Source organism: Nipponia nippon, unplaced genomic scaffold, assembly GCF_047370975.1.
Source record: "Nipponia nippon isolate SJK-2023a ecotype South Korea unplaced genomic scaffold, ASM4737097v1 scaffold_1, whole genome shotgun sequence".
Classification (NCBI taxonomy): domain Eukaryota; kingdom Metazoa; phylum Chordata; class Aves; order Pelecaniformes; family Threskiornithidae; genus Nipponia; species Nipponia nippon.
This window is the reverse complement of record NW_028262290.1, coordinates 116,945,838-116,961,924: the sequence shown is the minus strand read 5'-3', so window position 1 is coordinate 116,961,924 and position 16,087 is coordinate 116,945,838. Positions and strand designations below refer to the sequence as shown.

Genomic DNA, 16,087 nt, shown 5'->3' with positions numbered 1-16,087 from the left:
CCCCCATCCTACCAAACATAACTTGAGGGCAGGCATAATGAGTTAAGCCCATTTCCCTTCTCATGATTGGCAGTAACAGGGATATAGGAATCAGGGAAGAAATTGCTAATGTCTCCGTTTCCCTAGAAAATCATTAGGAACATGCAGCTTTGATAAATACTAGAATACAAAGAACATTCCTCCCAGTTTTCTGAGGCCAAACTCCCCTGTTGTTTATCTTTACATTAGTTCAAATAGGGACCATCCAAATTTCACAGTGACAAGCATTTTCTACAAAATGAAATTCATCACTCACAACTGAAGAAAAGATGCCAGGTGTACTCACAATTCAGAGTAGGAAATCAACAGGAAACAGAAATTTAATATTTTAAATAGCCCTCTTTACTTACACTGAAGAAGAGTATCTTGTAAGTGATAAACTGCATATAATATATGCTATTATACAGATCACGTTCCTAAAAGCTACAGAGATCCTAGATGACAGTCTTTTTACCACCTCTAATTTTATACCGATTCTATTATAAGCCCCAACAAAAAAAAAAAAAAACAGGAGAGCAGGTCAGCCTTCTCAGTTCTCGCTTTTCTTCCTCAGACCCCAGATACCATTTCTGCATTTATAATGAGCCGATGGACTGGCAGTGCAAATTATCTGCCCCCCAGTAAATCACTGGCAGCCTCCATGTTACTTCAGCATCCTTTAGTCATTTTCCTACTCACCTGGTGAAATTTGATTTGTGATGGCCCAATGCAGATTACTGACAGGCACTTTACTGCCAGCTTTGCTGAGGTTATTTAAAATGGCAAAGTACCTCTTACCTAAACTGAGGCACCCACTGGCAGAGTTGCCCAGATGGAGGAAAAATAAGTTTTCCAAAATAGCTACTGTTGAAATGATCTTGGGCTACATGAGAAAAGATCTTTAAGAGACTGATTCTGTTCTTTTTCTGCCACTGATAACTTTTGATCTTGTGAAGTAAAAGACTAATTTACTTCACTTGCCTCATCTAGGTGAACTTTGGACTATTACAAGCAAGCTGAGGTATAAATGAATAGCAATGTTTTGAAGGAGAAGTAGCATCTTTTGTTAGACTTCTTGATATCATTTGAAAAAGCAGATCTGTCAAGGTTTACTCTCCTGATGGAGGGAACTTTGAGACCAAATTTTTGAAACTATTAGCTCCAGCAAGAAAAAGTCTTATCTCAGTCCATCACAATTTGTTATCTAAAACATTCAACTGAAAGCATTCTTTCTTCCCAGAGGGAGGAGAAAATTTTCCCAGGAAAACAAACAGAAACAGTCTTCATTACGCACCAAAAGCAGGCAGTAAACACATCTCCAACACCCAATCTCTTAGTTAGCTATTCTACAGAAGTGCATAAATGAAACTTCACCCTACAAAAGTAGGAAGGCTTAGAAGAGAAAGCAAGGTGCATGTTAACACTTGAACCAAAGCATCCAGTGGGATGGATCATGTGTGACAGGCTATCCTATGTTATGTAGACTACCTGAGCATAGTACAAAAAGACCAAGAAAAATGTAAGTTATCCTTCTCCCATGCTTGTGAAATGTGTTTGTCAGCCACAAAATCACCCTCCTTCCAAATTGAAAACCCTCTTTTCAACACTTTTTCTGAAGCATTAAAAAAAACAAAAACAAAAACAAAACAAAAAACAAACCAAAGCCCTGCCTAATAATAATAGGGTCACAAAATAGATGAAGAACCTCCTGTCCTTACAAGAACAGGAACTACTAAGTCATCAAAATTCAAAGTGACTTTCCATCAATCATCTGCCTTATCTGTCTTCTGGATTGTATACTTTTGGGTGTGAGTACTAAAGCATCCAAGAACATGCAGGTCTTTTGAAACTTTAAAGCGTGGTTTACAAGGACAAATACCTTGAGAAAAATGCTTCTCAAGCAGTATTTCAATCAGAGTTATGATCTCAAAGCCAAGTTCTGTACTGTTAAGAGGTCTGAACAAGCCATAAGAAAATGTAAGGAAGTATCAGCTCTCCCATTCCCTAACACTTTCCCTGTGTCCACAAAAGCAAGCCTGATATGAGATGAGACTCCTGGAAGCTGTTGCTGGGAAACAACTTTCTCAGAAGCCATTGTCAAGAAGTGCAACATGAATGAGAAAACAGGTCCAAATGTAATGCTGTTCCCAGGAATCCTACAAGCCATCATACAGATACTCAGCTGGTTAAAGGCCTCGACTCATGGGGAGTCTGGCACAAAATGCAAAAAACAACTGAAGAAAGAACAAAAATCCCACCACCCAAACCTGAGTCTTCCTAACCTCTTGAAGGTACCAAAGAAAAGCTGTAAGAATAGTATTTGTTCACAATTACAAATCCCCGGTTCCCCATCCACTCCTCTGGCACAGGGAGGTCAGGCAGCTGCTTTAATTTGCAGCAGCTATAGTACAGATTGCTCCGAAGCGGGAGTAACACATACAGCGTAAATGAGGGTAAGCTTGCTGCCCTGCTCTCAATCTCACACGTCCATCCACCATGAGAGGTGACAGGGGAACAGAGAAGATAGTTACACAACCTTAAGAGCCTTTTCCTTAAGAATTAAACTGCTCAACCTTTCAAAATGTATTCACACATTCAACTAGGAAGAAGAAAAAAAAAAAAAAAAAACCAAAGAAACCAAACCAACGTCAGTGATCTAGAACATGAGGTTTATCTTTCAACAAGTCTTACCCGTGGTAACAAAGCAAGGAGGTTTAGGTCTATTTCCTGACAGGTATGTACATATTTGTGTGCTGGCACAAAGAATCAAGCTCCAGTTCTAATCAGTACATAAAATTTTATTTTACAGAGTCTAGATGTCAGTGAAAATTATTTTTTCTACAGTACAATACATAAAAATAAAACGGACCACTGCAACAGAAGCTTTTCAATGTATTCTGCAGAAAATACTGTGTACACCTTAAAAAAAAAAAATTTCAGGATACCTTAAGTAAGCATTCCTCTTACAAAAACCCAACATAACCAGCAGCAGAGTCTCAAAAGAGTGGGAGGCGTTAGGGGAAGCATAAACAGTCATTTTGTCTGTCAGAAAGTAACAACAGCCACAAGGAAAACAGGGCCTGAATGAAATAACTCCATTCTTTTAGTTTTGCACAGCGACTATAAAGTTAAGACAGTTACTCTGTCATGACCCAATCATGTTCATCAGAAGCCAAAAAAAGGATGTCAGGGACCTGAAAGCTGTTAGAAGACAAGACCGTCCCTCTCTTCTCCACCAGAAAACAAAGCTGTAAGTTCTAAGACAACGATCCCCCAAATGCTACCACCTTAATGGTTACTTTAGCCTAAACTTTGGAGGAGAGTTGATACACAAAGTTCCCTCACCATCCAAGGCTCTCCACAGCACAGTTAAGGAAAGAAGACTGACAGCAGTAGGTTTCTGTTCTTTTCAACCAAGGCAGCAGCCAGCTCCATTCTCCAAAGACACTCCAAGTGTCTGGGAGATGCAGCAGAGTCAAGCTGACTCGATTCTCCAAAAGTGGAGGATTTTCTGCATGTATTTTCATACAGTCTTTTGTATAGACTTTCCCATTTCAGAAACAAGAGCCATTGTTTGCCATTTAGTTTAATAAACTTCGGGTTTTAATCTAGAAATATATACCGAAATAGCTACTCCTGAAGTAATCATCAGGTTCCGCAATGACAGGCTTCAATTTTAGCACTACAAATGCCATTGGAATTGCAAGCGTTTAAATAAATCCATATACTAAGCTTCCAAATAACACATAAAAATTCAGTCATTAAAGTACTTGTCCTTATATTGATGCTTATTTAACTTAATTTAAATCAATTCATTAATCAAATAATTCACTACATGAAAAATGGAATTCTGCTAGAGAAACAGCAGGCAGTTCCTGAAACTTACATTTTCAATGAAATAGCCTCCATTTTTTAACAGTTCATAGCAACAAACAGCGATCCCCAAAATTACACCATTCTTGCTGTATTACAATGGATATGATGGATTTGTAAGAAATCACTAAGAGAGTCTTAAATCTATACAATGGTGTCATTACCAACTGAAGTTGACAAGTAATTAGCTTCTACTGGCACACAGAAGAGTGACAGAGTAGTATCTTCACTCCTCATGCTACACCACTTCTCTTAGTTTTCCCCTCTCACATCACTTAACAGGCCATGATTTCCCTAAAGTAGAAATCTAAACAATGCATAAAATAACTAACATACTTGCTGAAATCACTCTGAATCCAGCAAACGCTAACTGCAATTAGGTGATCCCTTTAGCTATGTGTTCAGAAATTGAAGTTACAAACAATATTAGTGTGTGTTCCAAAAACACTCGCATCTCATCATAAACATAAAGCGTGCAACAAAATTTAAGACTAACACACAGCTTAGCTTGTGCAATATTAGTTCTTAAGAGCTGCTTTTAACTGCTACAACTCTTTTTGTGGTAATTCAAAATATCCTAACAGGCAGGTATATGTAACTAAAAAACCACTTAGGATTGCTGTCCTCCATAAAAGCATGATACAAGCAGAAGAAACGATCACAACAGCAGTAAAGATTAAAATTCTTAAAAGTTTCAAGAAGCTAAACAGTGTGCATTACTGGGAGAAGAAATGAAGCCTGCAAAAAGAAAGGGAAATCTTTAAAAAGCCATCCCAGCCAAAACTCAAGACTTCTAATCATAAGAAAACCTAGAAAGAACTGGATCACGATAGAGAAGGAAGAATGGTTCTTGGAACAGGAGCACATGCATTATCCATTGGTGCTTGCACGAGGAAAAGATAACCAGAAACCGAATGCTGAGAAGCCATTCAGGCAACTGCCATACAGTTGCCCACAAAAACTGGCACACCGCTTTGTGGGATGAACGTTTGCTTGACAAAGCCAGAAACAAGACAGAAGGGGAATAAAATCCAGATGAGCTGAATGTAAAATCAGGAGTATTCTCATGAAGAGAGGTGAATCACCTCGTTCTCTGAACCGGCAAGTTCTCAAAGTTATTTTTAATTAAAAATAAATAAATAAATAAAATAAATCAAACGCCACACAAAACAAAAACCCATCAAATACATATACCACCATAAACCTGCTGCGCTCACAATCCCGAACACTAGCAAAAGGGTCCTCATTTCTATTCAGCTGAAACCCTTATTTATAACTTTGAACAAAGATACTGCAGTTCCAACACTTCACCTGCGAAGCCCCGCCTTAAAATACACATAACAGCTGAAACTTGTGGTGGCCTCCGAGTTTCAGGTAACCCTGAGAGAGAATGCATCTTCCATACAGGCCATCAAAACTATAAAATGCCAGGCTCCAAATTCTCCAGACTCTCAGAATACTGACTAATCCTGTCAAAAACCTTAGACTAAAATGTCTCCTCCTAGTGTCTCCAAAGCAATTTCCCTTTTTCACCCTAATAACTCACTCAGGAATCCAGACGTTCTGCCCATAACTGATATAAAATGTACTTATTTCAAACAAGTACAGTTTTATCTTAACTTTGAAAAAGCACACCCAAACACTTTTACTGTAAAACCTGGGAAACAATCAAAAGGTAAAGAAACTGCCAAGTTGATTACGAACAGAAAGAGCTACACGGCAGGAAAAAAAAAAAAAAAACGTTACTAAAGACACATACTACACAGAAATATGAAAGAATAAACAGGCTGAATAAGGTACAACCATACTACTACCCTATTAACTACCACAGGGTTTACTTGCTCGAGAAGGAACGTTTTTTCAGCGTTAGAAAAAACGGCTATTGTTTATCATGAAACAGAATTACACTCGCTGAGCGGAAGATGATCATCTTCTGAAGCGGGGGGGGGGGGTCCAGTTACGTGGCCAAGGGACAGAGCAAATGTCATTTTGACGGTAGGGATTATACATATAGGGCAAAAGCATCCCAGCAGCAGCAGCCCGCCCCGCCAGCAAGGCCATCTGCCAGGAGCGGGCGAGGGCCGGGCGGGAGCCCCGTCGGGGCAGCCCCTTCGCGCCATAGCGGAGCACACGGCGGCCAGTACCGGGAAAGAGGCGGCAAGGCCACCGGGAGACAGCGGGCCGGCCTCCGCCGCCTGCCCGCTCCTCGGGAAAAGCCTCCGGGAGCCGGAGGAATTTAAAAAATAAAAAAAAAAAAAAAAAAGGAAAAAGGGGGGGGGGGCAGCCCCAGCTCCCGCCTGCGCTCCCTGCCCGAGGAGGCCGGGCGGGACGCGGGACCCACCGCTCCCCCCGCCCGGCCCCGGCCCGGGGCGATGAGTTACCTCATGCTGTAGGCACCGGCTCCCAGCTCCTGCCCGATGCCGGAGAGGCTGGCGTCGAAGTCGTGCACCAGCCCAGACTCGATCACTTCATCCATCTTCAGCACCCACGCCATCTTCCGCCGCCCCCCGCTCTCCCGCGCCGCCGCGGGAGGAGCCGGACGGGGAGGAGCCGCTCAGCCCCGGAGCCGCCGCCGCCGCTGCTGCTGCTCCGGCCGGGAGGCGGCGTCTCGGCGGGCGGCGCCGGGAGAGTGAGGGGCTGAAGGAGGCGGGAGGGGAAGGGGGGAAACGCGCGCAGGGCGGGGGGAAGGGGGAGTCCGCGTTCAGCCCCGGGGGGGCCCTTTCCCCGCGGCGCGACCAGGGCGCGGGGTCGCTCTCAGCATCCTGCGCTCGCCCGGCCGCCGCGGGGGGCTGGGGAGCGGGCGGCCGCCTCCTCCTCCGCCGCCTCGCCCTTCCCCGCCGCCTCCGACCGGTCGCTGCCCAGGGCCGCCGCCGCCGCTTCTGCCACCGCCCGAGCTCCGACCCAGCCCAGCGGCGCCTCCCGCCGCATCATTCACAGGGGGGAGGCTGCGGCGGCAGCAGCAGCAGCGCGGGCACCCGCCGCCGGCTACAGCCCCGCCGGGGGGGCCGCCGCCACCGCCCGCCTGTAACGGCCGCCCCTGGGGGGCTCTCCGCCCCCGCCGCTGCCGCCGCGGGAGCCGCGCGCCGCTCCGGCGTGGCCCCGCTCCCGCGCAGCACCGCCGCTCACGCCAACATGGCGACTACTTCCACCCCCGGGTGGCTGCCGGAGCAGGGCCTTCCCGCGTTTGCGGCCGCCGATTGGCTGGCCTCCGCCGAAGGGTCCAATCAGAGAAGGGCGGGGAGGGGCGAGGGGGAAGACCAGCCAATGAGTGGGCACTTCCTCACGCCAGGCGACGTCACTGGGTGACAGGCCCCCCCTCCCCCGGAGCGCGCTTCCGCCCGCCCCCCGCCTCCGCGGCGGCGCGGCATGCTGGGAGCGCCCTCCCCGGAAGCGGGGGGGCTGAGCGGAAACGGAAGGGCGGGTGGGGGCAGGAAGTGGCGTCAGGCCTCCGCGAGCCCGCCGGGCGAGGTGTGGCGGCCGCCGGCGATACCCCTCCTTCACATAAGGCAAATTTTTTCTATCGCAGTAAGTTAACTTCTTGTTCTCGAGAGAGAGAGTAAAGGTAATAGAAAGGGAAGGGGCTGACGTTGTCTGCCTTGTCCGGACCTACGTTTTCCAGAGAACACCGAGGAGCCTGCCCTGACGAACCCAAACCCCCTTGCAGTCTAAAAGACCAACGGACAAGCTTCAGTAGATAAAAGAAAAAGACAAAGCAGTACCTGCCAGGCAGAAATAATACTTACGTTTTACGTCTAGTATACTACCTACCACACCCCATAAATACAGTCCTGAATGCGAGGAACAAAAATCTCAACACCTCTGCATCCTGGGCTCAAAGCCTCCAGCTTGTTAAATCAAAAGCGTTCACAAATGAGAAGGCTGACATGGCAGCTGCAGGCAGGACTGATGCAGAAAGGACGGGTGCTCAGAGGAACCTACTGGCAGGTCAGAGCCCTTCTATCACCTCATTGCCAGAAGGAAGCTGCTAGGAAGATCGAGGTAGTGTCATCTTCAGGTTAAACTGCATCCACCTGTGCTAAGGTGAAAAGTGCACTACCTAGAAAGAATTTCCTTTGCTTAGTATTCATTTCCTCTGTTTCTTTCTGGCCTTTGACTTGTTTCTTGGCCCATTTTATAGCAACTTGAGTCCTTTTGAGTCCTTTTTTTTTTTTTTTTTTTTTGAGATGCATTAAGACTGCCTTTCTCTCCTTTAACAGGCCAAACCGAGTTAAATCCAGATGTACTCAAGTAGCATCAAATTTCTCTTTCTGGGATATTAATTTATATTTTGCAAAAATTACTAAAGTAGCTTGATTTTATGCTGTTATTAAAATTGATTATATTCTCCAAGGACAGGATCCAAGAGACAGCCAAGCTCTTAATAATTAAATCTTACTGGTTATAATGGCCTGGCAAGTTGGAGAAGCCTAGGAGGGATGCAAGGAAGAACTGGAACTGCCAGTGGTTTAGATTTTAAGCCTGTCCCCTCTGGTTATAAAATACTTAGTCCAGTGAGGGGATGCTCATAGGGTAAGTAACCCACAACTTCATGTAAAGAAGGGTTCTCAAAAAAACTCAAAATGTTAATCATTCAGAGGATTGTTAAATAGTCTTATGAGAAGTTTCATTAAAATGATACACCCAGAGAGCAAACTACAGAAGAGCGTTGAGACTATAAAATGTATTTTGATCATATAGTTACGTGCTTTAAGTACAATTGCACAAGTTTTTCAAAAGATGCAAGTCGGGAAGGACCTAACTTCATTAATGATTAACAAAATACTAGCTGTTGTTGAAAACGTACATATGACCTCCTCAAAGCTAAGAGGAGCACACAGACCATGACTTACGATTTTTAAAGGCAATTTGTAAGTTAAGATTCGACTGCCATCTTCTCCAGAAAATGGTACTGGTATTTTTGCTGCTGTAATTGATTTGAGAGTTCTCTGCCTGTCTGTGGACAGACGATCAATTCATCTGCATATGAGAGGAAGCTTAAAAAAGGGAAATTTATGAAGAGGGCACGGGCTTAGGGACAAGTCACTAGCATAGGCGCTAGCTATCAAGTTAACAGCTTTTAGTGAGAAGAGTTGAAATTACCACAGGCCAAATACCTCTTTTAAGCCTGACAAGATGACAACAATACCCTGAACTCATTAATTTATTATTATGACGGAAATATTTGTTAGCAGTTCCGAAGATGAGTAACAACCCAAATGATGGCATTAATTAATTTCAGTGACTGTTATGGGATGTTTATGGTCCAGTTAATAAATTAGCAGGCATTATTCAGTATACAACAGTAGTGGCTATAAAGTTAGCTTAAACTTTTGTCATTGTAGTTTTAATTGAGAGCTCAAACCTTACCCTAAGCAGACATTTGTAGACCTAAAGTGGACTTTATACAAATAAGGTAGCATAAATAACACTAAAACCCACTTTTGTAAGTTATACAAAAGAAAGCGATGGTTTGTGGACAACTAAAAGTCGTGCACTTTCTACTTCTGCCAGAGATAAGTTAAGACAGGATCCTATACCAGAGAAGCCAGATACAGTTTGATTTATGCATAGCAAAACTGGTTTATCTGCTTACTGTACTTACATTAACATAGCTACATAGCAGTTACAAGATCATAAATTGATTATACTGGGAATTGGTTTCTTCTGACATAAATTCCAACCTCTGCTGAGGGTATCTTGAGTGGGTACAGTAAGACCCGTCCTCTTGCAGTTCAGTCTTTAAAAGTTGGGTAAACCTCGTCCGTGATAAGCAAACCAATGGTTAGCATTTCTGAAGATGTTATCTTTAGCTATTTTAGGGCACAAAATGTCTTTCCCTATTAAATTACGAATATTACAGTGCCTATCTTTAGCATTATTTGTATCCCTGGCTAATTTACAACAAGTTTTCTGTAGAGGTTTGTGGTGTGTGTTTGTTTTTTGTTGTTTTTAAAGTACAGGCCTCTGATGTGTTTGCTTTCTTTAGGGCAGGTGCCTTGATCAGTCCCATTCTCAGGTCATCTGCTGAGGATCAGCAGTGCACACAAACACCGCCTTCCAGCCAGATCTCGCCAGCTCCAGTGTGTGGAGTTGTAGCTTCAGTGCAAATCAGCTCAAGTACTCAGCTTAAATCTCTAGTTTTTGTGATTATGATGCAGTGTTCTCAACTTTTACCAGAAGAATTTAAAAATATCTTTAGGCAGGTAGTGATTACCTACAGAAACCTTGTAAACAAAAATCTTTCTAGTTTTCTATTTTTCAGTTTTTAAACTAGCCTTGTGATTTTTTTAATGCCTGCAGTTGACATTCTGCATATTGTAGTATGAATGGTAGCTGCTCCCATAGCATTTTTTTTATTTTTAATCCTAATTTTTCTGTTAGTCTTCCCATAATTTAAGTTTCGGGATGATTTGTTGCTAAACTTAAATATTTGCCTTATACTCAGGGAGACTAGAGTCAAATTCAAGCTATTTTAAAGACTAAGCAAATAAATACCGATTTCTATTGCAAAAGTGAAGTAGTTGTTCTTTTTCTTTATGAGCAACAGTCTTGACTGGAGAAATTGTCACACTTTTGATGCTGCGTGTATTCTACAGAAAACTAGACTGGGTTTAACCAAGTAGGACAACCCTTAATTTATGGAAGTGTCCCCCCTACATTGTATTTCAGTACCAGAACACAGATGCATGCTGCCATCCAAACCTAAAGGCAGGTGCTCAAAAGAGCGTGGGAAGAGTAACTTCAGAGGCACTCGAATGGCAGATTTTTAGATAAGGGTGGGGAAACAGAAGCAAATACAATGAAGACAGACTCGGTGAAAACGGGCCCTGAGAAAAGCTAGGAGGGGACACACCTCCTCTAGGCTGAACAGGGGCTGAAGAAGCGGGGACTGGAGGTGCGAGGGGGTGTCCTCGCTTTCCCTTGCTGTTTGGTTCCTTTTGCACTGGGAACTGTGCACGTCACTTGTAAACACGGTTGCATCAGGGAACTCGAGCACCCATTCTTCATTTCTGGTTTACTGCTTGAGTCAATAGAAACAGCACTGTCTGCGCTACACATTTGTGTTAGTCAATCTAAATTTCAAATCACCCTGACCTGTGTATTGAAATGGTTGATTTTGTAAAACTCCACTGCAGTTTCATTAGTTTCACACTTTGGAACCCAAATATAGCCTCAATCCGTTTGCCTTGTTTAAACCTAAAACTTAACACATTTCTAATAAAAACATGCTACTCGACAATTCTACAAGAGCAGAAGTAATGTTGTGATACAGCAATAGGTGTGAGACTACCAACATACAAAAAGCCGTATCAAGGTGGATGATTAAATACTATCATGTTCACATACATTGTATTTAGCCAGAAAGTAAGAAGCTGGAGTTTAATAAAGAGAGTGAACCACATTATAAATTGAAACTCAGTTAACATCAAGATTATCTGGAATCTATGGCCTAGCTCTTGTCAAAGCATAATCATTTTTAATTGTAAGAAAAATCTGAATACTGTACACAAATATTATTTTAGTCACGAAGAGGTAAAGTAGGTTCATAGCTCACAGGAATATGCCGATGCAATAAGCTATATATTGCATCAGAATTTCAGTGGAAGGCATTTAAGCCAGTGTGCATGGACTGATACAATAAGCAGCCCATAGTCCTGATCCTGCAGATCAGCTGAGCTTCAGCAGATAATCAGAGTAGACGTGAAACATCAAGGTATCTGTAAGTCCGTATTACTTCATATAAACAGTTTCATCTGCAGACTGCGAATGTCATTTGAAAAAGAAGCAAAAAATTAACACATCTGTGAATATCATAATAAGCAGTAAGACATTCCTATCACTGTTACTAGCACACACGTATGGTGGCATGGTTTGTGAAAATCATGGAGCTACAGTAACATACATCTCCACAATGCTGACTGTACTGCTCAAGCTATTCTCAAAGGGTCTGTCATCACCAGCTCTACTTGAAGGCTTGAACCTGTGAATTAACAAAGGCTGTGCACTCTGCATTTTTGTGTGTTATAGCATTATACTTATTATTAAAAATCACCCCCATTCTTTTCTTACCGCAGGTAGCTGCTGTTACTGGTGGGATACTGGTGATGGTGATAATGTTCAGGCTGGCTGTGCCAGAAAAGCATTTTGGGATGAGATGAGGCGTTGTGCTCAGCTAGGAGATGGTCACTGCAGTGATGGGAGAGAGGAAAGAGAAAACAAATGCACATGTTCAGATTAAAGTTGCAGTTGGGTTCCTTTCACACCTTTACATTTAGCTGCTGCCAGCAAGTTTGCCGGTGTCACTCTCTCCAGAAGAGGTGGGTAGGTGCAGGCTTGGCTGGTCCCCACCTACTCTCCTGCTCCCCAAACTTGCTGCGCTTTTAGCTGCTGCCCAGCTGCAAGCCTTTCTTCCTAGCTGATGTGACACAAAGTGCAGCTCAGACCTCAGCAGCATCCCTGCTGGTCTCCTCCCCTCCCTCCACACTGTCGGAGCTTCACCGAGCAGAACTGTGCGTTACAGAGCCAGCAGAAAGAGCAATTTCATCACGCTTCTGCCTCAGAGAGGCATATAGCTCCCTCTTCACGCAGTCCACTCAGAGTGCTTGAACACTACAACCTATGTAGGCATGACTGACTGAAGAGAAAAAGAAAAAAAGGTGGAATATACAATGATCTCTTTAAGGCAAGCAAGATGCCTTCTCAGTAGTGTTTAGACTTTTGCCTGTTCATTCTGTACAAGTTCAAGTAGCAGGCTACTAGAGTACAACTTTATAGTTACCTTCTTGACATTAAAAAAGATTAAAAAAAAAAAAAAACAAACAATGACGACACTGTCAAACTGCAGGGAAAATATTTACTCCAACATCCACCCACCCCACCCCTCACACACACACACACACACACACACACACACTTTAGGGAAAAATCACATTCAGATGCAAAACAGCTGCTTGGTGCACTCATGTCTCAGCGCCATTTGCTTGCCTGGGTTTGCAATATCTTTAAAACACACAAAATACTACAGGTCGATCTGGCTAAGACCTTGACAGTCAGAAGTAAAAGGGGGCACACATCCAAAAACCTCATCTGAAAATAGTTACCTGCAGAGGGCACCCATTCTGCTTGAAACAGGAACGACTACTGACAAATAGTAGTAGTTCACTGTTTTGGTTTTTTTGTTTCTTTGTATTTTGTTTTTAAATACCACCCACACACAAGCACACATTGCTTGTTCCTTGCAGTTCATTCTATGAAAAGATACGTTTAAAAGGTATTACAATATTGTGACAACACTCAGGCTATGAAAATCAGAATAGCAAAGAGCAAGGTTATGGAAAAAAAAAAGGAATTATTTCTTATTAGAGTGATAGTAATATTCAGCAGTCAAAAAAACTTCAAATAAACCACACTATTGGTTGTTTTTTTTCATAGCATGAGGCAGTTCTCCTTCAACTTACCATTCTTATTCAACACCAAACAATACGAACAAAAAAACAAAGGCCAGAATAATAATAGAAGAGGAACTGTAAACATGGGAAGAGAAAGAAACACCCACGTGCGATGCTGTCCAGAAAAGCAGACAAGAATTGGGATTGCTGGCTTAGTGATTCTAAGAGATTATTCTCTTCCAAGAGGCACCTACGTACCTCAAGGAGGGCTGTCCTAACAGAGACCTGCTTATGTACACGAATTTATCTTTGCTCCAGCAAGGATGAAAGCTGGAAGAGTCTTTTCAAGGTTAGTTTTTCCACTTACATGTCTATATGTAACTGCATACTCGTAATAGGCACCCTCCTAGCAGATGCAAAGGGCTGCATGAGTCCCACTGCTGCATTTTTTTAATAATTAATTTTATTTCAGTGACTGTAGAAAAAGAATATGTATTCTGCTCTCCAGTTTGCTCCATCTACTGGCAAGTTGTAAAATAAAATCACTCTGTCGCCAGCCCTAGATTTAGGCAAAGGTGTTAAATGTGTACAGCATGTTGTACTTGGAAGCCCCGTTTCCCTTTGCACTGATTATTCTCAAGAAAAGGACTACACATCCCTCAAACCACTTTCACAACCTTCCCTTGGGGCTGACGTGAGCTTCCCACAGAGGGCAGGCATCTGTTTTGTCTATTAAATGGAAAAAGCAATACCACAGATTCCCCTTAACTTGAAGGGCTTTCAGTCCCTAGCACAGAATGGCTCCCACCTCTATGCGTATCCCACAGAGCTCACGTGGCTTTAAGTTATCAGGCACTTCCCCCCCCCCCCCCCCCCAAAGTAGCCTGTTGTTTTGACAGGTGTTGGTTTGTCAAAATGCAGGTGAGAACACTGCAGTTTCGATCAAGTCATTTTTTGTGAAGTTCGGGAGAGAACTTGTGAGCAAAAGCAATTGAGATTACCAGACTAATCAGTAGCCTATTTTTATATATATATATATACATACACACACACACATCCATCTACATATGTATACTAAAAAACTGCACTCCTGTTTTTCATCTTTAGCACAGTAGGCTTTGTTACTAGCCCTTTTAGAAATAATTTTGATATTTTAAAATAACAAAACCACAGTATATCAGAAGCCCTAGATCTGTTTTTACGTCAAGACAGACCACTTGCTGTTGTTAAATATAGCCGCCCCAGGGGAGGCCAGGCAAGCAGGTGCAGATCAGGCTACTGGCCTGGGTTTACCTCGTGTTTTGAGTGTGGGTAGTGAGTGAGAGCTGATAGGCCTAGGTACTTCAGTTCTCTGGTTTCAGTCCTCTGTCATTAGCTTGCCCAGCTGTTACCAAAGGTTTGACTCTACCCACCACACGAGTAGGCCATAACACCGCAGGAGCATCACAGCAAATGTGCCCATTCAGTCTCTTACCTTCATTTGATTTTTCAAGTATTACGCTTATGCAGACTAAAAATAACTGAGTCATTGGTTATATCCAAAAAGCCACTGCCTCGAGGAGATGGGGTGTCGATTAGTAGAGGAGGGTGAAACGAAGAAGGCTATCCTGATCTCAATTTCTAAGTGCCTGCTTCTTCTAAAAGGCAGAAGTTCAAGGCTTGCGTTACAGGTACCCCTCATGGTATGCAAACCACTTCAAACTTGAGAGAGTATGGCCACAAAAGCTGCTGCTACAAACCATCTGTGAGCTCTGTTCCCGACAGTGTAGAGACGCAAAGCAGAACCAAATCTTGTGGACTTTGATGCAAAAGGGCTGTGGAAGGGGAAAATTTGCCTCTCTTTTTTCCCCTCCAAGGGTTGACAAGATGGTTGCCTTATCACTCACAGAAGCTGAGAGTTCCTTGTATGGTAAGTACCAGACAGAACATGTAGGAAAGATGTTATTATTCAAACTGAAATTAAACACTACAAAAAAAAAAAAAAAAACACAAATCAGTATTTCTTTTCTTTCTTCTCCTCACACTCTTGTGTTTTGACTGATCTTTATCGCAAACAGTACCTGAATAAGACTTCAAGTACAGTACAGCTTAGTTTTTTAAATCAAGATAAACTTCCCAGGTTATATTTAATTCTGGTATTTTGCCTCATGAAGCACTGTATATTCCCCACACCCACACCTGCTGCCCTTGACTAACCTCTAGACATAAAGGTATGTGGTGACACAGTCTTGCAAGTTTGGGGACAAATAAGGTGAGGTTTTTTTACCTTGTACTGTTTATTGTTAAGGGGCTATTTTTGTTTCTTGCTTTATAATCTGCCTGGTAAGTACTGAAACAGATCTCAGCAAAGCAGCATTGTATACACAAACAACAAGACATTATTTATTTAAAACATCTCTTGTTTTAAGGCTTGTGTATGGCATGCAAAGTCCAACCTGAAATTTAAGGTGGGGAGGCTAATGTTTTCCTAACAGGTGGATCTGCATTGAAGTACTTCAGCATATGATGCCTGAAAACTTTAATTGTTGTATTTTTCCATGAGCAGCATCCAAAATGATGAAGTCTCCTAAGGCATCATTCAATTTGCTAATCTTTTTTACAGTGATCAGACTCCTCACTTCATTTTCTGATTGCTCTTCTGAGAACTACAGCAAATGACATTAAATATGGGTATTATAACTGGTGATATACACAGAATGTCATCTTTGCTCTTTGTTTTTAGCAATTAAAAATTATTCTACAGACAACAACACATGGAAAAACTCAATCAGGTACCATGTAAGACATTGTAAATTCAGTATATATTC

The 16,087-nt window shown here is 42.8% G+C and overlaps 1 protein-coding gene and 1 long non-coding RNA gene across 7 annotated transcripts in view; one reads left to right on the top strand and one right to left on the bottom strand.

Moving 5' to 3' along the window:
• The window catches only part of UBP1 (upstream binding protein 1), a 58,332-nt gene that overhangs the window by 34,759 nt on the left and 7,486 nt on the right, over positions 1-16,087 (bottom strand). For 3 of the 5 annotated variants that reach the window (XM_009464448.2, XM_087768662.1, XM_087768678.1), the window contains exon 2: positions 11,962-12,078. In XM_009464448.2, coding sequence (XP_009462723.2) covers positions 11,962-12,078 — 117 coding nt within the window. Of the gene's footprint in view, positions 1-6,272; positions 7,080-11,961; positions 12,079-16,087 lie in introns of those variants that run through there. The other 2 variants (XM_087768671.1, XM_087768685.1) reach the window with 2 other exon arrangements.
• Positions 7,326-11,215, top strand: LOC148057573 (uncharacterized). 2 transcript variants are annotated; one of them, XR_015707218.1, is made up of 3 exons: positions 7,326-7,836; positions 8,248-8,421; positions 9,878-11,215. It is a non-coding gene; the product is annotated as an uncharacterized LOC148057573 (long non-coding RNA). The 2 variants fall into 2 exon arrangements; XR_015707214.1 differs by having other exon boundaries at positions 7,326-7,890.